The sequence below is a fragment of the Sarcophilus harrisii genome, chromosome 2, assembly GCF_902635505.1.
Source record: "Sarcophilus harrisii chromosome 2, mSarHar1.11, whole genome shotgun sequence".
In the NCBI taxonomy this organism is placed as follows: Eukaryota; Metazoa; Chordata; class Mammalia; order Dasyuromorphia; family Dasyuridae; genus Sarcophilus; species Sarcophilus harrisii.
This window is the reverse complement of record NC_045427.1, coordinates 351,442,044-351,465,520: the sequence shown is the minus strand read 5'-3', so window position 1 is coordinate 351,465,520 and position 23,477 is coordinate 351,442,044. Positions and strand designations below refer to the sequence as shown.

The window sequence follows — 23,477 nt, the reverse complement described above, 5'->3', positions numbered from 1 at the left end:
TCCTATATATATATCAACAGTTGCTTAATAAATAAGAAAAAAAATACAAACTTGTGCCCCTCACAATTAGTATATTGTATTTTATATTAGTCACATTTAGATTATCCATATTGTGGATCATGCATAGCTAGAATATAATCCTCAACTGACTTTCCTCTATTAGATGGTAAACTTCTTGGGTGACTCAGTTTCTTTAGCTGATAAGTGTTAATGGTAATCTTGATATGTAGTAGTCATTGCTTTATCTGTAAAGAAAATGCTAAGATTCTGGGATTATCCTGAAGAAAACAAATCTTCATTGGTGGAAAGTTCTCCCTTTTCATTTTTAAGACTACTAATTTCATTTTCCTCCCTCCTTTTTCTAATCAGATTTACCAAAGGCTTATCTCAAATAGATAAATCTATTTGGAAAAAAAAATTGTGATTCATTCTACACCTTACTATTAGTTATTTTTGTGTTATCACTGGATATGTTGACTTGAAGTATTATAGTAATTTCCTACCAATATTTCACCTACTGTCTTACTTTACATATGCTTAGTATTTTTTTGGTGATGTTATCATAGAACAGGTTGAATTTTTTATTTCATTTGAACCTAATTCATTTAGAGATAGTAAGAAAGATGCTTTAGTAAGAATTGCATTACTATCACTCTACTAAGTTATGAACAATGCTTGAAAAGTATTTTAGTGGGTTTTTTTCCCCACAATGGGTTTGCCACTAGAACACAGGTGTCATGAGAATTTTAGATAAAGCTAATAAAAATGGGTAAGATAAAAACATAAGTTTGATCATTATTGGAAATTCATGACCACTGATCAATATAAGCCCATAAGTGTGATGAGATTAAGAAAGTTGTTGAAAAAGAGGCAGTTGAGATGAGAAACAATTCCTTCAACTATACCTACTCTTGCATAAACTGAAGGCTGAACATGAGAGTGGTATCGACATTGATATCTCTTTGTGGAAATTTAAGACTAGCAAGTTTTATGTGACCATCATTGATGGTCTTTATCAAGAACACAGTTGCAAACATGATCTCTAGCTACTGTCCTGATTGTTGTTGCTGGGGTAAATTTGAAGCTGGTGTCTCAAAGGATTGTAAGACCTTTGAGCATGCCCTTCTGGTCTGTACACTAGGTTTGAGACATCTCATTGCTAATGATAAAATGAACTCTACCAAGCCTCCCTAGGACCAGAAAAGAAATGAGGAAATTATCAAACAAATAAGTATTGCAGTTAAAAAAAAATCCGCTACAACCCAGACAGCGATTTTTGTGTTAGTTTCACGTTAGAATGATGGTGACATGTTGGAATCAAACTTTGATATGTTTAGGTTCAAGGAATGGAATATCTCTTGTAAGAATAGCTACTTGAAGCTTTGGATTGATTGTGTCCTGCTGTCAGTTTGACCAACAGACAAGTCCTTGTGGTCTGTCCTCCAAGATATCTACAAGATTGGTGGACTTGGTACTATCTTTTGTTGGCCATGTGAAGACACTGTTGTAAAACTAAGCATAGTAGTGACTTTTGCTTCAGTCAATATTGCAACTAAAGTAAAGCCTTTTGAAGTGTACTATGAAGCTTTGAATGAGGCCCTGGCTGAGAATGACATTGATTTTCATCATCAGGAATGTGTCTATTCAAAATGTCTTCTTTGGTAATATGGCTAGTGTTAGCAAGAATGACCCATCAACAGATGCTTGCACATCGCTAGGCAAGTAATAGGGACTTAGTTTATAAATGTTTATTAATCATGTGAAGCATTTACTATATTGTAAGTTTCCTGAATGCAGAGAACTTATCTTATAACTTAGTTATTATGTTTCTTTCAGTGCTTAATGAAATGTTGTATATACTTTAGATACATAATAAAATCTTAATTGATTTTAAATTTGAATATGTTTGGAGTAAATTCTTTATATTTCAGGTACTATATTTGCATATGGACAGACTGGAACTGGAAAAACATTTACCATGGAAGGTGTACGAGCTGTACCTGAACTTAGAGGAATTATCCCAAATTCATTTGCTCATATATTTGGTCATATTGCAAAAGCAGAGGGAGATACAAGGTAAAAATGAAAAAGACCATTTTTCCACATTTACTTATTTTTGAGTAAAATAATTTTTAAAATGTAGATAGATGTTGAGGTTGTCATTCATAGATGTTATTGTACTTGGTGGTAACCTGATTATTTTTTCAACTATTTGGCCTTCAATTTAGCCACCATATGTTAAGTCCTACTAAAGTGACAGGCATTTGGGAGATAGACCATCAAATACAGGAGAATGAAGAAGATTAATATGAAATCAGTCTGAAAAGATTGGTAAAGCCAAACTGTGAGGGAATTTTAAGCTTGAAATTTGTATTTTATTCTAGAGCAATAGGAAGCCGCTGAAACTTCTTGAGCAGGGGAGTTATATAGGCTTATATTTTAGGAATATCAATTTGGCAGTTCTGTGGAGGATCCATTGGAGTGAGAGATCCTGGAGGCAGTTATAGCAATTAGGTAATTGCAGTAATTTAATTGAGAAGTTAAGAAGACTTAAGGACAGAACCAAATTAACAATGTCATGAAAAACCAGAGGAAAGTGTAGCCATGGAAATGCTGTAGATCAAGAATAAAGAAGACAGGAAATGTTGTTGGATTTGACAATTAAGAGATTATTGGTAACTTTGGAGAGAGTAATTTCAGTTGATACAATAATGTTGAGAAGCCAGATTGCAAGGATTTGAGGAGTGAGAGGAGAGGAAGTAGAGGCAACAAATGTAAACAATTGTAGCTTATATGGAGCTGTGGGATGATGGCTTTTGGGAGTAGAAAGATTTTGAGGGGTTTTTAAGTATAAACCATGTTGGTAGATGTCTTGGAAGGAACTGGTGGATAGGGAAACAATGAAGTTTAGGGAGAGAAAGAAGAAGTGATTGTAGGGGCAGGCTACTGGAGGAGATGGGAAAATATGAGACCAAGTTGCTAAGTAAAAAGATTGACCTTCACCTGGAAAAGGGTTCTATCTCCATATGAGACTGGAATAAAAGAGAAAAAAGTGGGGGGAGGAATGATGACAAGGAATTTTGAGATTTAGAGTAAGGGGGAAAAAGGTAGTAGTTCATGGCAGATGGCCTCAGTTTTTTCAGTAAAGTATGATAAGTGGTCTTCTGAGAGAGAGAGTATGCAGGAGGTTAGAAGTGAAAAGAGAAGTTTTAGAATGTGAAAGTTAAGCAAGGGTAAAAGGTTTGCTTTGTAAAAAGAATAAACAGAGATATAAAATTTTTAATAGCCCCATTCAGTATGATTCAGTGTAATTTATTCTGGCCTTCTTAAGCTTCATTTTAATAGGAGCAAAGGAAGCTTAGTTAGGCTTTGGTAAGGGGGTAAAAGACCATGTACATTTGAATTGTTTACCATAAAATCAAGATTGGAAAGAGAGGAAAGTGAAGTCAGAGCAGAGGTGATGGGATGGGTGAGTTTACTGAGGAATGGAAGACTGATAAAGAACAGATTTAGAAGAAATGAAGCAGAGAAAAATAGGAGATCATGGTCAGATAGAGGATTTTCATAGTTCTCCATCGTGGAAGTGGACCACTTATGGGTAATGCTGGGTCTGTCCTCATATAAATGAAGTGGAGTACAATTGAAGGTCATGGAAGGAGTGCAATTGAAGGTCATGGAAGTTGAGAAGATAGAAGAACTGGGAAGCCAGGATGTTTGTGAGAATATCAACTTACATATTGAAGTTCCCTAATATAAGGGCAGAATCTGATGACCAGAGACTGTGGACTATGCATTGATCTCTTCAAGAAAGGAGGGAGAATATCTTAGGGGCTGGTAGATAATTGCCATTAATATCTGCATAAGATGACAATTGTGGATGAAGCTAACCTCAGAGGATGAGAGGCTGTTCAGTAAATGTTAATAGCAAAGATGTGCCTCCATTTCCTTAATCAATTGTGGGAAAGTGTATTCTAGAGGATGGCCAGAGTTGTATCTTCTGAGGGGAACCAGATCTCTTTTTTGAGTGTCAGAAAATGAAAGGAATATGAAAAGAAAAGGTCTAAAAAGAAGGGAAATTCCCTGGAGGCCTCAGGAATAACTGGAATCAGGATAAGTAAAAGTCTTTGGTCTTCAGAGGGAGAAGTGAAGGAGACAGACAAACTGCCACAAGCTTGCTACCAACTTCCCTCCTCCTGGTCCTGCTGCAAAGTGAAGTTCTCTAGCCTCTCACCCCACCCCCTAATCCTTACCTACAATTATCTGTATACGCCAAACATTGAGCCAGCAGAAAAGTGAAAAGGGTCATTTTCCCAAACATGCTAATAGAATCATTGTCCAATAGGTAATTAGCCTTAAGTGCTCGGTTGTCTGATTCAAGCACACCTTTTAAGAGTTTCAGCCCTTTACAATGATAGAATCCTAACCTTATTTTTTTCTTTTCCCAAGACCTCTAATCATTTGTTTTATCAAGTAAAACCATATGTAATTATTCATCCATTTCACTTAGATAATCAGATTTATTGGCATCCAATTGAGCAAAATAGCTCCTAATTATTGCTTTGGTGGTGAATTCACCTTTTTTTCACTTTGATACTAGTAATTTGAGTTTCTTTTTTAAAAAATATCTAATCGTTAATACCTATTTTATTGGTCTAGGTCCTTTTGTCAGTGTCTCTTTCTCTGGCTTTAGCTCTGGCATATCTCTCTCTCTCTCTCTCTCTTTCTCTCTCTCTCTCTCTCTCTCTCTCTCTCTCTTCTCTGTCTCTATCTCTTCTCCCTCCGTCCTTCCTCAAAAGTCTGTTTTGCTTCTGACCACTTTCTCTCCCAATCTGTCCTTCCTTTTTTTTTTTTTTTTTTTTTTTTTTTTGGAAATTTTTTTTTTATTTAATAGCCTTTTATTTACAGGTTATATGCATGGGTAACTTTACAGCATTAACAATTGCCAAACCTCTTGTTCCAATTTTTCACCTCTTACCCCCCCCCCCCCACCCCCCGACGGCATGTCCTTCCTTCTATTAGCCCCCCCCCCCCATTTTGTTTTATCCCCTTCCCTTCCTGCTTCTGTATAGAGGTAAGATGGGTTTCAATACCCAACTGAGCTTGTATGTGCTTTATTGAGCCAATTCCAATGAAAAGTAAGGTTTGAGTGGTCTCCCCCATCCTACTCCCTCCATCTTCCCCTCTACTATAAAAGTTCTTCCTTTCATACTTTCTTTAACTTTCACATTGTGAATTGTTTCTTTTAATTTCTATTTTACCCTCTGCTTCTAGGTTATCAGCAGGTTTCCCTGATAATTTCTTTCTTTCTTTCTTTTTTAAATTAAAGCTTTTTATTTACAAAGCATATGCATGAGTAATTTTTCCAACATTGACCCTTGCAAAACCTTTTGTTCCAAATTTCCCCATCCTTCCCCCCATCCCACCCCCAGCTGGCAGATAGTTCAATACATGTTAAATAAGTTGAAATACATGTTAAATTCAATATTTGTATACATATTTATATAGCTATCTTGCTGCACAAGAAAAATCAGATCAAGAAGGAAGGAAAAGAAAAACTGAGAAAGAAAACAAAATGCAAGCAAATAACAACAGAGAGAGTGAGACTATGTTGTGTTCCACACCCTGTTCCATGGTTCTCTCACTGGGTGTAGATGGCTCTCTTCATCACTGAACAATTGGAATTGGTTTGAATCCTCTCATTGTTGAAGAGAGCCACGTCCATCAGAATTGATTGTCATATAGTCTTATTGTTGCCATGTTTAGTGATCTCCTGGTTCTGCTCGTTTCACTTAGCATCAATTCATGTAGCTCTCTCCAAGCCTCTCTGAAATCATCCTGTTGGTCATTTCTTACAGAACAATAGTATTCCATGGCATTCATATACCATAATTTATCCAGCCATTCACTCAGTTTCCAGTTTCTTGCTACTACAAAGAGGGCTGCCACAAATATTTTTTGCACATGTTGGTCCCTTTTCCTCCCTTAAGATCTTTTTGGGATATAATTCCAGTAGAGATACTGCTGGATCATAAGGTATGCACAGTTTGATAACTTTTTGATCATAGTTCCAAATTGCTCTCCAGAATGGTTGGATATGTTCACAGTTCCATCAACAATTTTACCTGATAATTTCTTAAAAGATGTCTAGGTTCTTTTTTTTGATCATGGTCTTCAAGTAGTTCAATAATTCTTATTTTATTTTTACTTGATCTATTTTCCTGGTCAGTTGTTTTTTCACTGAAATACTTCATATTTTCTACTATTTTTTTCATTCTTTTGATTTTATTTGAATTTTTCTTAATGTCTTGGAATTATTAGCTCTACTTGCCCTATTCCAATTTTTAAGGGATTTTTTTTCAGTGAACTTCAGTACCACTTTTTCCATTTGTCCAATTCTGTTTTTCAAGTAGTTCTCTTAAGTGAATTTTTTATGTTTCTTTTATCATTTGGCCAAAATTCTATTTTTAAAGTATCATTTTCTTTAGTATTTTTTTGTACCTCTTCTACCAAACTATCAACAATCTTTTCATAATTTTTTTGCATTGTTTTAATTTTTTTCCTAATTTTTCTTTTACCTCTGTTACATGATTTTAAAAATCCTTTTTGACTCTCTACCAGTAATTCTTGTTGGATTTGTAACCAATTCACAGTTTTCTTTGAAGATTTGCCTGTACAGCTTGACATCATTGTTTTCTTCTGGGTTTGTATCTTGATTTTCCCTGTTATCATAGTAACTTGTTATAACCTAGTTCTTTTTGTTGTTGTTGTTAACTCATTTTTTCATTTTATTTCTTGAATGGAAGTTGGGCTCTTCTAGGGTGAAGGAGGCATTGTTCTAAGCTTCAAGCATAATCCAGGCTTGACCACCACTCTGGTGAAACAGACCTTTTCTGACAGCCTTCTAAATTGTCTTGAACTGGAAAATTGTTTCTTTCAACCTTTTGTTGGTTGGGCTGTTCCATAATTCATTTTGAGGTATTATTTTAGAATTGCTTGGAAGGAAATTTGGGAAAGTTCAGCTAAGTGCTCCTGCTCTTCTACTCCATCATCTTGTCTCTACCTCTTCCCAACTAGTTCTGTTGAATATTTTGAATCAGATATTATGTATAAATCTCATTCAGCATGTCCTTTTTTTCTTTTCCTGTTCTACCCTCTCCTTACTCCCCTCCCCCTTGCCATTTCTAAACACATCCTTCTGTCCTTTCATAGCATCACTATCTTTCCAGGCTATGTTTGAAATGCCAGTGTTATCTAAAGCTCTTCTTACTATATCCTCATATCCAGTCAATCACCAGATCTTGTTCTTATCTCTACATATCTTCATGTCTTCCACTCTCAACATCTTCCCTCTTGTAAAAACTTCAATGACTCTTTATGGCCTCCAGGCAAGTTCCTAGTTTTCCAGTGCCTTTTGCTCCAAAGCCCTTTGTATTCCAGCCCCAGCTTCTTACATTTCACTTGCTGGCAAGTTCTCTTCTTGCTACTAACATTGCCCTCATGGCTGTTCCATAAATATCTCCTAGCTTAGGGATTTTCTCATGGGCTGCCCCTGTATCTGGAGTGCTCATCTCCACCTTTTGACTTCTGTGACTTTGTTTAAGTCCCAATTAAAATTCCACATGAAGCCTTTCCTAAACTTTAATAATTTTAGTGCTTTTCCTCTTTTAATTATTTTTCTAGTCATCCTCTATATAGTTTGTACATACTTATTTGTAATCTCTCCCATTAGATTGTGAGCTCTTTGAGGATAAGGATTGTGTCTTTTGCTTCTTTTGTGTATCCTCAGTGCACGGTGCTTGGTGTATAATAGACACTTAGTAAATATTTATTGACTAACATGATTTATCTCATAAATATAATTTCTCTATGTAGCCCACTCAATGTAGAAAAACCTTTTAATTTATTCTATTTACCTCAGGTCTCTTTCCATTCCAATTATCGTCCACATACCTGTGGATTTTTCTAAAAGTGATTTTTCTAAAGTGAAATTATCTTTAGGATCAAATATAAACTGTTCTGTGTTTAATAATGGTTCTTCACAATGTGGCTCATTCCTACCTTTGTAGTGCATGTTATGTCTTCTCTATAAACTCTACAATCTAGGCATATTGGCCTACACCTCTTCACCTCTTAGAATCTCTGGTTTTAATCAAGATTCAAGTCATCTTCTACAAAAAATCTTTCTTAATCTCCCTAGTTGCTAATGCTCTCCTTTCTAAAATACATCTTTTTCATTAGAAGGTAAACTTCCTGAGGGCAGGAACTGTTTATTTTGTTATATCTCCAGAGTTTAGCTTAGTGGTTGGCACAAGATAGGCATTTAAAAATGTGTATTCATTAATTGGGAAGAAGGGAGATTGAGCTTCCTGTCATTGGCTTCTTTCAATTCTGTATCAGGATTTCTGGTACCTGATGAAATCATTGAGAAAGAGAAAAAGAGAGATCCTAGGACAGAGAGCCCTGGGGTACAACCACAGAGAAAGATCATAAAACTTCACAGTGGATTTGGAGGAGGATATTGGTCAGGTAGATAGCCAGGAGAAATCAGAGTCAAGAAATTTTAGGAGAATAACTGGGAGGAGAGGATATTCAGCAATGTTAGATGTAGCAGGAAAGCATGAGGAATGGGAAGATAATTGGATTTAGCAGTTGAGATCATATCATAGTTAACCTTTTTGTTAGAAAGTGTTGGAAGCCAGATCGCAGTAACCCAAGAAATGATTAAGTATTTGTAGGAAATAGAGGCAGCAAAAGGAAGTCACATTTTTTACATGTTAAAACATTTTTTATTTTTAGGTTTTTGGTTCGAGTATCTTATTTGGAAATTTATAATGAAGAAGTGCGTGACCTTCTAGGAAAGGATCAGACACAGAGATTAGAGGTGAGGATACTTTGAAAATCTGAATATTCTCAGGTAAGAATTATCTTTCCACAGAGTTATACTGTCATGATGTTAAAGCTAAAGGGAGCCATCAGAAATCCCTGTATGATATAAAGGAGATAAGGAAAGTTAGAAACAAAAAGGTCAAATGATTTTCTCGAGATCATATATTTAATAAGAAAGAGAGTTGGGACTCCAACTCAGTTTTCCTTGCTCTAGGTCTGGTGTTCTTTTGATGATGCCAAGCATCTTCCTTTTGCTAAGTTTTAAGAGGACAATTAAATAAATTAAAGTTTTAGCTACTTTAGTATAAAGAGTTTTAGTGTTTTAGCTTAAAATTTAGCTTATGACATTGTACCGGCCTATATAATTGTTTTCAGTTTAATCTAGCCTAATTCCCTTTACAAACAGTATCCAAAATCATTTGAAACTATATCTGTTAAAATTGAAAAGATGTTACAATAATGTTTTCTTATTTGTTTTATAGTACATCTTCTGGCATTTTACTTTATCCTGCAAATTATTTAAATTCCTCTTAAATAAGAGGTTCATTTGTAAAGAATGTTTTTCACTTGCCCTGATAGTTACAGATCAAATTTGTTAAAATAATGTCTCATACCATTTCCTTGTGAATGCTATACTTTTCATAGTTAATAATTGTTGTTCTATAATGGATGGACTGCCCAATTTGTTTTAAGTAATAACAATAAGATTGTGTAGAATCAATCATTTTTCCATTTGCCTGTCCCACTTGCTTGTATTATATTGGATTCAACTAGGAATGCTGACTAGATGAAATCAACATTCTTACATTAATATGAGGAAGTGTTTTCTCCTATGTCATGACTATGATGGTGATTTAAAAAAAAAATCTATTCTCAAATGAGTCAGAGAAATAGCAAGCTGTGTAATATTCAAGTTTTCCAAAGTAGGCCAACATACTTCTTGTTTTTCTTTTATTCAGCTTTTTTTTTAGAATAAAGAATAAGCTAATGAAGGGATAGGTAGATTAAAAAATATTTTCCTCCTATTTTAAGGATTATTATAAATTACTTACACTGATATTACATCATTGCTATAGTAATCTGTAAGTAAATATAAGGAATATTGATTTAGAAAGTATTACATATTATCATATTAATCTTATCTTTTGGTTTTAGAAAGTATCCTATATTATCAGAGTATAATCTTCTTATCTTTTAGGTTAAGGAAAGACCTGATGTGGGAGTTTATATCAAAGATCTGTCAGCTTATGTAGTAAATAATGCAGATGATATGGATAGAATTATGACATTAGGCCACAAAAATCGTAAGTATAGCCCTTAATTAGCAATAAATTTTAATGTTGAGTAGATTAGTTTAGTGTGAAGGTATTAAATTATGTCACAATTTGATACCATGTAAAAGAGACATGATTTTGAGATATTCTAACAATTCTTTTTGTAGTTGTTTAGGAATATCTAGCAGTGAACAAAATATTTGAGTAAAAGAGGAGACAGATTCTTTTCAGTCTTCAGTCTCATTTTATTACATACAAATCATGATATCCCTTAAAAACTTCCATATAATTGTAATATCAAAAAAAGAAAGATAACAGAAGATAATTTATGAAATTTGTACATGAAATCATTATCAAGCTTTTAAAATTTTCCATTTCCTGCCTAAATATTAGTTTCATTTTAAAATTAAAGCCATTTTATTAGTAAAGGTGGACATTTAATTTTTAAAAATTGAGAATGCCAATATCTATATTGTTTTGCTTTAAAGAAAATCCAATTCACTACTATGTAGAACGTAAGTTTACATTTTGCTCTATGTGTACATTAGTCTATGAAATGACTGTAGACCAGGAAATAGCACTTTATTAGATTCTCATTTTATGGCATAAATCAAATACTTGCCTTCCTTAATATCTCAGACATCTGTGACTTCATCTAGTTTGAGTATTCTCTTTATCAAATCCCAATTTCTCTGTGTTTCAGTAGATGGCTTAATGATTTTCTATGACTGAGACTGACTTAATTAAATTGTTTGTTTCTTAGACAATTGATTTCTGATCTATGTATGTAATCCTTTCCAGTTTGACATAAGAACTTCCAAAAGTTTGTGTTCTGCTGGTGCTAGGTGTTTAGGTATTTGGGATACTAAATGTCATTTCCATTTTATAGTAAGATAATATAATAAGTAGGCCTTTGGTTAAAACACTTATCATTTGTTTTTCTTAAGTTTTGTTATATCTTCTTGTAGGTTACTTCTGCCTGAGTTTATGAAATGAGATCTTAGAATGAGATTGTTACTTTGGTAAAAGGAACATAATTTTAATACTTTTTAAAAGCACAGCTTAATTAGTTGGGATGTTGAATTTTTATGTACAATATAACTTTTTAAACTTTGACACTTCGATAAACAGTGAATGACATTTGTGATTAAAATTAAGTATTTTGTTTCAAAATTTTACTTCAAACATGAATGGTACAACAGATTTTTTTCAAAATGAACATCGAAACCCTTGGCAGATTTCTAATAATGATAATATAAATCCATTGTTCTCTGGGTAATTCAGAAATGTGGATTTCTTTTGTTTTGCTATATATCTAATAAAATTATGCATTTTAAATTATTATTTAATAATTTTATTTCTGTTTTTGAGATAAACTTTAACATTACCTTTTTTAGTGATTTTCTTTTTATATTAAAGGTTCGGTTGGTGCAACTAATATGAATGAACACAGTTCCCGTTCCCATGCTATATTTACAATTACTATTGAATGTAGTGAAAAAGGTATTGATGGAAATATGCATGTTCGGATGGGCAAACTACACCTTGTAGATCTTGCTGTAAGTATTATGATGCTGATTGAGGAGGAGATTTTTCTCTAGTAATTTTAATGGATCATTTCCACTTTAATTTTCAAAATTCCTTAAACAAATGAAAAGAGTCAGTGATATAATTTACTTTTTAAGTTTTTCAGATTTTTGTTCACTTAATTTTTCAATGGATAATTTTTAAATTTGTTTTCTTCTGAATTTACTATGTTATTTCATCTTAACTCCTTTCTTTTCACTAGGGTTCAGAAAGACAGGCAAAAACTGGAGCTACTGGACAGCGACTGAAAGAAGCAACAAAAATTAATCTTTCACTCTCCACTCTGGGCAATGTCATTTCTGCCTTGGTTGATGGAAAAAGCACTCATGTACCTTATCGAAATTCAAAATTGACTCGTCTTCTTCAGGATTCTTTAGGAGGAAACTCAAAGACCATGATGGTAAGAAATAGATGATTGATCAGTTTGACTCAGTGTTGATTTATACATAACTTTTTGATTCAGTAGTGAATTTCATTTTAGAACAAGTGAATAAATGTATCCCCCCCTTTTTAACCATGTGTTTAATCTTCGTGAAATTCCCTACATCTATTGATAATGGTGACAGAGTCTAATCTCATTCTCTCCTCATGACTTGGGAGATTTAAGTTCTTGGTGTAGTGTACTTTTTTTTGTTTTCCAAATTTAATTTAATTTTATTTTTAGTTTCAAATTTTCTTTCTATACTCCTCTTCCAGCCATTAAAATTACAAAGAATAGAATTCATTACATGTATATTAGAGTTTTATAAAACAAATTTCCACATTAGCCATATTCCAAAAGATAAAAAGCAAGAAAAAGAAGAGAAATATGGAGTGTGTCTTGAATTTTCATGTCATCCTTGTGTGGTACATGGTAATCTTTTAGTATATGTGCTGCTGAAGTGAACATAGGGTAACTTCTTAAAGATTATGACAACAAAGCATAAGTTCTAGCATGTTCTACACTGATTGACTTTTATATGATCTTAGTGATAGAATCTTTTGGAAGAACAATCTAGTAAGTACATCATAAATAGATTTGTCATTAGTTAATGGACAGTTCTTTGGCAATGGCTACTCATAAAGCAGAAAATAATTAATGTGATCCTCAGTCCTGCAAATCCCCTTTCCATAGTAATGATGGTAGAGTGGCTTAAAAAAAGCTATGAAGAATCACTGTTTTTAGAACATCCATAAACAGAGGGGTAGGCAGTATGGCCCAGTGGATAGAAAGCTAGTCTTGAAGCCAGTAAAGCCTGATTTTGAGTCTGGCTTTTGACACATGCTATGAAACCTTGTGAAAAGCACTTTAAATTCTCCCTTCTTTAGACAAGTCTCTCAAGATTTAATTTATAAAGGTGTTGACCTGCATTGGTAGATTTAATTTGCTCACCTGGGTAATTCAGAACAGAGGGAATTTCCTCACTCTGCTCTTGTGAAGTCACAGGTCCATTCTTTAGTCTATAAACTTTAGTAAATTGGTATTCTAAATGTGGCATCTTTTTCCTGTGACCAATAAAATCAACCTGCTTTTAGAATAAGTATTTCTAATTTTGTGTCATGGATCTCTCTGGCAGTCTAGTGAAGACTATTGAATCCCTTTTTGAAGAATAATGTTTTCAGATTAATAAAAAGATAAAGGATTATAAACAAAGCCATTTATTTGCTGAAATATTTGTAAATTTTTTCCCATAAAATTTCATAGACTCCATAAGTATCTATCCATGGATGTTCTGGAACTTCAGATTGAGAGATTCTCTTTAGAAGGAGCACTTTAAGTCTTTTAAGAAGAGAACTAAACCATGTCAGTATTGGCATTCTTTTTATTTTGAACTTGATTATCACAAAACAAGTATTTCAGTATATTAAAAAGAAAATGGAATGTTATAAGTGAAAGTGAAGTTTGGTTATGAATAGATCATAACATTCAGAGAGATCACATATATTATCTCTGCATTTTAGAATATAAGCAGTTTATGCTTTAGGTCTTTTTTTTATCATAGCTTTTTTATTTACAAATTATATGCATGGGTAATTTTATAGCATTGACAATTGACAAACCTTTTGTTCCAATTTTTCCCCTCCTTCCCCCTGTCCCTTCCCCTAGATGGCAGGTTGACCAATACATGTTAGATGTTAAAGTATAAATTAAATACAATATAAGTATACATGTCCTAACACTTATTTTGCTGTACAAAAAGAATCGGACTTTGAAATAGTATACTATTAGCCTGTGAAGGAAATCAAAAATGCATGCGGACAAAAATATAGGGATTAGGAATTCTATGTAATGGTTCATAGTCATCTCCCAGAGTTCTTTCCCTGGGTGTAGCTGGTTCAATTCATTACTGCTCCATTGGAACTGATTTGGTTCATCTCATTGCTGGAAATGGCCACGTCCATCAGAATTGATCATCATATTCTATTGTTGTTGAAGTATGTAATGATCTCCTGGTCCTGCTCATTTCACTCAGCATCAGTTCATGTAAGTCTCTCCAGGCCTTTCTGAAATCATCCTGCTGGTCATTTCTTACAGAACAATAATATTCCATAATATTCATATACCACAATTTATTCAGCCATACCCCAATTGAAGGGCATCCACTCAGTTTCCAGTTTCTGGCCACTACAAAGAGGGCTACCACAAACATTCTTGCACATACAGGTCCCTTTCCCTTCTTTAAGATTTCTTTGGAATATAAGCCCAGTAGAAACACTGCTGAATCAAAGGGTATGCACAGTTTAATAATTTTTTGACCATAGTTCCAAATTGCTCTCCAGAATGGCTGAATGTATTCACAGTTCCACCAACAATGTATCAGTGTCCCAGTTTTCCCACATCCCCTCCATCATTCTGCATTATCTTTCCCTGTCATTCTATATGCTTTAGGTCTTTATGATTGTTTATCTTAACTTTTTGTGTTTTTCTTGCCTCTCATGTTTCTGCTTCAAAGTTTCTACACATCTCTGGTCTTTATATCATTAATGCTTGGAAGTCTTCTCTTTCATTAAAGATTCATTTTTTTTCTTCTGTAGGATTATACTCAGTTTTTATGAGTATATTATTCTCAGTAGTATCCTTTGCTTTCTAGAATATTGTTTTCCAAACTCACTGATCTTTCATAGTAAGGGCTCCTAAGTCATGTGTGATTCTGACTGTGGATCCTTGGCACTTGAATTCTTTCCTTATGACGGTGTTTAGCTTTATTTCTTTGACCTGGAAGTTCTGGATTTTGACCATAATGTTCTTGAGAAGTTTTCATTTTGAGATTTCTTTCAGGTGATTGGTGGATACTTGTTATTTTTTCAGCAAATATTTATTTATTGTTAATTTTTCACCTAATTACATATAAAAATAAATTTAAACTTTCTTTTAAAATTTTTTTTGCATTCCAAATTCTTTCCTTTTTTCCCTCCCTTCTTCCCAATTGAGAAGGCAAGCAGTTTGATATATGTTATACAGTGCAGTCATGCAAAACATATTTCATATTGTGAAAGAAAATTTAGGAGTCCTGCCATATTCCTTTTGTGACACAAATGTGCTGATACCCAAACCAGTAAGAATCAAAAGAGAGAAAGAAAATTGTAGGCCAATTTCTCTGATGAATGTAGATGCAAAAAAAATTTAAGTAAAATATTAGCAAAGAGAAGATACCAAGGTAAAGTAGGATTAATTTATTATTAGGGAAACTACCAGTATAATTGACCATATCAATAACAATACCAACAGAAATCATGTGATTGTCTCAATAGATGTAAAAATAGTCTTTGATAAAATACAGTAACCCTTCCTATTAAAAACACTAGAGATGTGTTTTTTTGAATAAGTGGAGTTTTATTTAAAATGATAAGTATTATCTAAAACCATCAGCAAATATTATATGTAATGGGTATAAGTTAGAAGCCTTCCTACTACAAATAAGAGTAAAGCAAGGAAGCCCATTATCACTACTATTATTTAATATTGTACTAAAAATGTTAGCAGTAGTAATGAGAAGAAAAAAATCCAAGGAATTAGAATAAGCATTGAGGAAACAAAACTTGACTCTCTGCAGATGATATGATGTTACACTTAGAAAATCCTAGAGAATCAATTAAAAAAAACACTTGAAATTATTAACACTGATTACATCTAGAATTATAAATAAAGAAAACTGAGGAAAATTGTTTGCAACAAGTATTTCTGATAAAGGCCTCATTTCTCAAATATATAGGAACTGAATCTACACATTATTCCTTGATCAACAAATGGCCAAAGAAATGAACAAGCAGTTTTAGGAGAAAGAAATCAAGCTATCTTTATGAAAGTTATATACCTATCAATGTGGTTGATGTGTCAAAAAGGAAAATGATGGATGCTAGAGGGGATGTGAAAAACTGGGACACTAATGCATTCTTTTTAAAGCTTTTGATTTTCAAAACATACTTAGTTTTCAATATTCATCCTTGCAAAACCTTGAGTTCCAAGTTTTTTTTCTCTCTGTATTCCCCCGATACTCTCCCCTAGACAGAAAGTAATCCAATATATATGTTAAACATGTGCAATTCTTTTATACATCTCCACAATTATGCTGCACAAGAAAAATCAGATCAAAAAGGAAAAAAAGAGAAAAGAAAATGCAAGCAAACAACTAAAAGAAAGTGAAAATATTATGTTGTGTTACTCACTCAATCCCCACAGTGCTCTTTCTGGGTGCAGATTGCTTTTCATCGCAAGACTATTAAAACTCACCTGAATCACCTCGCTGTTGAAAAGAGCCACGTCCATCAAAATTGATCATCATATGATCTTGTTGCTTTGTATAGTGTTCTTTTGTTTCTACTCACTTCACTTAACATCAGTTTATGTAAGTCTCTCCAGGCCTCTCAAATCATCCTGCTGGTCATTTCTTATAGAACAATAATATTCCATAATATTTATATGCCTAATTTATCCAGCCATTCTCCAAATGATAGGCATCCACTCATTTTCCAGTTTCTAGCCACTACAAAAAGGGCTGCCACAAACATTTTTGCACATGTGGGTCCTTTTCCTTTTTTATAATCTCTTTGGAATACAAGCCTAATAGAGACACTGCTGGGTCAAAGCGTATGCACAGTTTGATAGCCCTTTGGGTCTAATTCCATATTACTTTCCAGAATGGTTGGTTCACCTCCACCAACAATGTATTAGTGAACCAGGTTTCCCACATCTCCTCCAACATTCATCATTATCTTTTCCTATCATTTTTAGCTAATCTGAGAGGTGTATAGTGGTACCTCAGAATTGTCTTAATTTGCATTTCTCTGACCAATAGTGATTTAGAACATTTTTTCATATGACTAGAAATGGTTTTAATTTCTTATGAAAATTAATTATATGTTCATATCCTTTGGATATTTATCAATTGGAGAATAGCTTGTAGTCTTATAAATTTGAGTCAATTCTATATGTATTTTAGAAATGAGGCCTTTATTGGAACCCTTGGATGTAATTCCCCCCCGCCCCCCCAGTTTACTGCTTGCCTTCTAATCTTGTCTGCATAGTTTTGTTTGTACAATAACTTTTTAACTTAATGTAATCAAAATTATCCATTTTGCATTCTATAATGTTCTCTAATTCTTCTTTGGCCACAGATCTTTCTTCCTTCTCCACAGATCTGAGAGGCAAACTATTCTTTGTTCTTCTAATTTGATTATAGTATTACTCTTTATGTCTAAATTGTTAACCCATTTTGACCTTGGTATAAGGTGTTAAGTGTGGTCAATGTTTAGTTTCTGCCATGCTAATTTTCAGTTTTCCCAGCAGTTGTCAAATAATGAGTTTTTATTCCAGAAGCTGGGGTCTTTGGGTTTGTCAAACTCTAGATTGCTAGAGTCATTGACTTTTGTGTCTTATGAACCTAACTTATTTCCCTGATCGATTACTGTGTTTCTTAGCCAGTACTAAATGGTTTTGATAACTATTACTGTATAATACAGTTTTATATCAGGTACAGCTAGGCCACCTTCATTTGCATTTTTTCATTAATTCCCTTGAAATTTGTTTTTCCAAATGAACTTGGTTATTATTTTTTTCTACCTCTGTAAAATAATTTCTTGGGAGTTTGATTGTTATGGCACTAAATAAGCAGATTAATTTAGGTAGACTTGTCGTTTTTATTATATTTTCTTGGCCTGCCCATGAACACTTGATATTCTTCCAGTTGATTAGATCTGATTTTATTTGTGTGGCAAGTGTTTTGTAATTATATTCATATAATATAGAACTCTGAAATATTTTATATTATCTACAATAATTTTAAAAGGAATTTCTCTTTGTATCTCTTGTGGCCAGACTTTATTGGTAACATATAGAAATGCTGATGAATTAGTGGATTTATTTTGTGTCCTGCAACTTTGCTAAAGTTGCATTTTTTTTTTTTAGTTGATTCTCTAGGATTCTCTAATTATATCATCATACATCTTCAGAGTGATCATTTGGTTTCCTCATTACTTACTCTAACTCCTTTAGTTTCTTTTTTCTCCTCTTTTTGCTAAAGCTAATATTTCTAATACAATATTGAGTAATAATGGTGATAGTGCACAACTTTGTTTCATCCCTGATCTTAGTGGGAATGGTTCTAATTTATCCCCATTACATATGATGTTTGCTGATGGTTTTAGATAGACACTACTCATCATTTTAAGGAAAACTCAATTTATTCCTATATACTTTAGCATATTTAATAGGAATGGGTGTTGTTGGATTTATCAAATGCTTTTTCTGCATTTTTTGAGAGTCATATGATTTTTGTTAAATTTGGTTATTGATGTAATCACCGCCCTCCATTCCTGTTATAAATCCTACATGGTCATGGCATATTATCCTGGCAGTAACTTGCTGTAATCTGTTTGCTAATATTTTATGTAAAATTTTTGCATCAATATCCGTTAGGGAAATTGAGCTATAATTTTATTTCTCTATTTTGATCTTAACCTGATTTAGGTATCAGCACCATATCTGTGTCATTAAAGGAATTTGGTAGGGCTTCTTTCCCTATTTTTTCAAATAATTTGCATAGTATTGGAATTAGTTGTTCTTTAAATATGTGGTAAAATACACATTTAAATCCATCTGGCCGTGGGGAGTTGATCAATAGTTGGTTAATTTCTTTTTCTAAAATGGGACTATTTAAATAATTTGTTTCCTCTTCTGTTAATTTGGGCAGTCTATATTTTTGAAAGGATTCATCCATTTCACTTACATTATCAAATTTATAGGTATACAGTTGGTCAAAATAGTTCCTAATTATTGCTCTGATTTCCTCTTCATTGGTGGAAAGTTCACTTTTTCATTTTTGATACTAAAAGTTTGATTTTCTTCTTTCATGTTTCTAATTAAATTAACTTTTAAAGGTTTACTTATTTTATTGGGTTTTTTTCATAAAACCAATGTTTAGTTTTGTTTATTAGTTCAGTAGTTTTCTTTCAAATTTATTAATCTCCCCTTTTATTTTCAGAATTTCAAATTTGATATTTAACTGGGGGTTTTAATTTGTTTTTTCTATCCTTTTTTAGTTGCATGCCCAATTTATTGATCTTTTCATTCTCTATTTTATGCACAAAGGGGAGATTGTCCCAAGCTTCCTGTATAGGCAACAGCAGCTTAATGCTGCCCTGGGGCTGGTGCTGTCAGTGCTGGGTGGGCATAGCCAGGTCTGGCATTATGCTGGGGTTCAGGAACTAATTATTTGCTTTCTGTAGTTACATTTGGGTTCTTGCAGCTAATCTGCTGATTCATTGGCTTCTGAATCACGACAGAGTAACAAACGCTGTTGTATTTTGGGTGGGAGCCTCCCACTAGATTCCCCCAGTATGCAGAATTTCCTGGATATCCCTGCACTGTACTGTGCTGCACTAGCTTGCAAGCTCCTCTCACCACCCCCACCGCCCAATTAAGATTAGACTTTTCCTGAAGTTCTTCCAAAATATCTTCTGCTGGAAATTTGTAATACTCTAAATATTTGTGGATTCTGTCATTGCAAATCTCATTCAGAGGCTTGAATCTGGTGTTAATCTGAGGGAAGCTAGGAAGAACTCAGACAAAGATCTGTTTACTGTACTCTGTCATGTTGACTCTGCCCCTGACACTAATGCATTTTGGAATTGTGAACTCATCCAGTTATTCTGGAGAAAGATTTGGAATAATGCTCAAAGGGCTATAAAACAGTGCATGCCCTTTTATCCCACAATATCTCTGCTAGGTTTGTATCCCAAAGATATCCACAAAAAGGGAAAATGAACTTATCTGTACAAAGTGTGTGTGTGTGTGTGTGTGTGTGTGTGTGTGTGTGTGTGTGTGTGTGTATGTAGCAGCTCTTTTTGTAGTGGCTAAGAATTGAAAATCCAAGAGATGTCCATCAATTGGGAATAGCTAAACAAGCTGTGGTATTTGATTGTAATGAAATATTATTGTACCATAAGAAATAACAAGCAGGATGATTTCAGAAAAACCTGGAAAGGGTTATGCAAACTGATAAATAGTGAAGCAAATAGAACCAGGAGAACATTGTATATAGTAACAGCAATATTATTCGATGAATTGTGAATGACTAAGCCATTCTCAGCAATACAATGATCCAAGATGATTCCAAAGTGCTAATGATGAAATATATTTGAATATAGACTGAATAATGAATGCTATTTTTCACTTTTTTTTCTTTTAGTTGAGTTTTCTTGCACAAAATGACTAATATAGAACTGTTTTACATAATTTCACATGATTTGCCTATATTTGCTTACATCTGGGGGAGAAAAGGAAAGGAAAACTTTTTTTTTCCTTCAGAGCCTTAAGTTTTTTTGAAACTTAAAATGTTAAATAAAATTATTTTTAAATTTTAATTTAAATAAATTATTTAATTTAATTAAGAACATTATTTTAAAATATTTTTAATAATTCTCATTTAATTTAATAAATTTTAATTTATTTTAATATAATATACAAATTATATTTTTTAATTAAAAATTAATTTTTTAATTTAACCAAAAAATCCAAAAGAAATAAGGAAAGTAAAGAAAAAGTATGTTTTGAGATCTACATTCAGGCTCCCCCAGTTCTTTCTTTAGAGATGGATAGCATTTTTTATCTTTTAAGTCCTTTAGAATTGCTTTGGGTCACTATATTGCTGACATCATGAAGTACTGCTGATACTTTATACAGTGATCTCCTGGTTCTGCTCATTTCATTTTGCATCAGTTCATGTAAGTTTTTCCATATTTTTCTGAGAGCATCCTACTTGTATTTCTTATGATACAGTAGTATTCGATCACAATCATATACCACAACTTGTTTATCCATTCCCCAATTGATGGATATTCCCTCAATTTCAAATTCTTTGCCACTATCAAAAGAGCTGTTGCAAATATTTTATACATATAGGTCCTTTTCCTTTAAAAAAAATTTGCAATACAGAACTAAGAGGTGTTGGTAAAAGGGTCTGCATGGTTTTATAGACCTTTGGGCATGGTTCCAACTTGTTTTACAGAACAGTTAGATTAGTCCATACCTCCACCAACAGTGCATTAATGTCTCAGTTTTTTTACATCCCTACAATATTTGTCATTTTTCTTTTTGTTTCATATTAATCAATCTGATAAAATTGTTTTAATTTCCAGTTCCGTAATCAGTAGTGATTTTTAGAGCATTTTTTCATATGACTAAACTATTTGTTCATATCCTTTGACCATTTATCAGTTAACAAATGGCTTTTATTTCTATAAATTTGACTCAGTTCTCTATATATTTGAAAAATGAGAAATCAGAGAAACTTAACATACTTTTTTTTCATGATTATGATTACCAAGTATTTTCCCCAGCTATATTTTACTTTGAGCCTTAATTTTTGGATGTTTCAGAGTAATTTTTTTCTGGATTTCCCTCTTAAACCTTGCTTATACTGGTTTTCTTTTTTTTTTTCTTTTTTCATCTTTCAGTCTACTGATTTTAGATTTTGAAAGTCATACTCTTCAACTTCTGGAGGGAAAATCATCCTAATAGGAGGCTATTACTCCTGTTGCTGGGTTTTTTTGGGGGGCATTCTGAATGTTGTGCCATTCCAGACTCTTAGTGATAACTTAGGCTGAGGATCTGGAATATTTCGAAGGTCCCAAATTGTTTGATCTAGGGTAAAGTCTGATCATTGCTGCTGTGGTCTAAATCTTTCAAGTTCCTGACCTGGATTTGGGCCTGAGCAACAGGAAAATAAGTTTGTCCTTTTTGGAGGTTCATTAGACTGCCACTAATAGCAAAAATAAGCAATTGTCAGAGTAGGCTAAAATTCAGAACTGAGACCTTGCTCCTCTTCTGGAGTCCACTCTGCTACTATTAGCTGCTGGACTTGCTTTTTGCTTGGTTCACAGCCTAGGTTCCATGATCACTTTCACCCGAGAAGGTCCACATCAGGGTTCAAGTCCTCTTCTCAGTCTGTCCTGGATCTGTGACACAGAAATGAATAGTGAATGACAGAATTGCCAGTTATCAACTCTTCTGCATTCATATAATTTAGGTCCCTCTAGAATAGATCTGGGACTTTTTGCCTCGGTATACAGCCCCTTCCTGTGCATGGTATGTATTTGGTCAAATCATGTTCTTATTGTCTGCACATTTCTATCCCCTTTTGCCAACCTGGGCTAGAAAAACTCACTGTGATTTTTTTTCTTTGATTTCTTAATCAGAACTTGGCCTTGATACATTTTCTAGGTTTGTTTATGGGAGTTTTTAGGGTGAGGGGAACTCATGCATTTCTTGGTACCCTATTACAATTGCTTTTTTTTTTTTTAATATAGTTGATGAAGTCTGTTTAATCAGCGCGAATTTAGATATTAGATATTTCTATAGGATATATTAGATATTTCTATAGGAATCACACCATTGGTTGATTGGACCAAAAGTCAAAATGTGAATCAGATCAGAAGAAAGGAAATGAAGTTAACCATTCATTTCTTACAAAAGATACAAAATAGTTTCTATATTGAGGAGGTCAAAAGGGCCTAAAAATTATTTTAGCCAGCAAATACTTGCTCTGAATGCCAAATATGAAGACAGTATCAGAAGAGCCCAGCTTCTTTATGTAAAATCATTAATAAAACATCATGGAAATTACAGAAAATTACAAAGAACTTTACTTCAGAAAATAGCAAAGATGAAAATATGTTAAAAATTAGTCAATACATTTTGTGTATTCCACATGCTGTGCTAAGCACCAGGGATACAAAGAAAAAAATGGAATGCTTCCTGCCCTCCAGGAGCTTAGAGGAGACGATGGATACATAAATAAGCATATAGTAGGAAAAAAAAAACTGCAAAGGTAAAATAAACACAGAATATTTGATTAGAGTTTAAGTGGAACTACTTTGCCCAAGAACATTCATAAATGCAGCTAGTAGAAAAGACAATAAGTGGAAAATTGAACATATTTGTTATCATTTCTATAATAGTCTTTATTATTTGTGAAAACAGAACCAATCCTTTTAGACTGCTAATACCTCAGTCCCTGAGGCAGTTATGTTTAATACAAAGTTGGAAAGAGTGGCCACGCTAGTCTAGAGATAGTGTCTAGGAGATAGGAACAATAAGTGGTACGGTCTTGAAAGCATCAAGAGATCTTTTTGTAAATTATTTTAGGGAGGAGACTTAAAGAATGGAAAATAAAATATCACAAGCTTATTGAGAGGAAGTCATTGTTTACTTACTACTTTCTCATGTTCATATATTTTTATGCAAACGATTGA

General features: G+C 33.3%; 1 protein-coding gene across 5 annotated transcripts in view; it reads left to right on the top strand.

The window, feature by feature from the left end:
• The window catches only part of KIF3A (kinesin family member 3A), a 70,006-nt gene that overhangs the window by 5,319 nt on the left and 41,210 nt on the right, over positions 1 to 23,477 (top strand). For all 5 annotated transcript variants that reach the window (XM_031953104.1, XM_031953107.1, XM_031953106.1 and 2 more), the window contains exons 3-7: positions 1,932 to 2,076; positions 8,797 to 8,881; positions 10,085 to 10,190; positions 11,580 to 11,719; positions 11,950 to 12,147. In XM_031953104.1, coding sequence (XP_031808964.1) covers positions 1,932 to 2,076; positions 8,797 to 8,881; positions 10,085 to 10,190; positions 11,580 to 11,719; positions 11,950 to 12,147 — 674 coding nt within the window. The remainder of the gene's footprint in view (positions 1 to 1,931; positions 2,077 to 8,796; positions 8,882 to 10,084; positions 10,191 to 11,579; positions 11,720 to 11,949; positions 12,148 to 23,477) is intronic.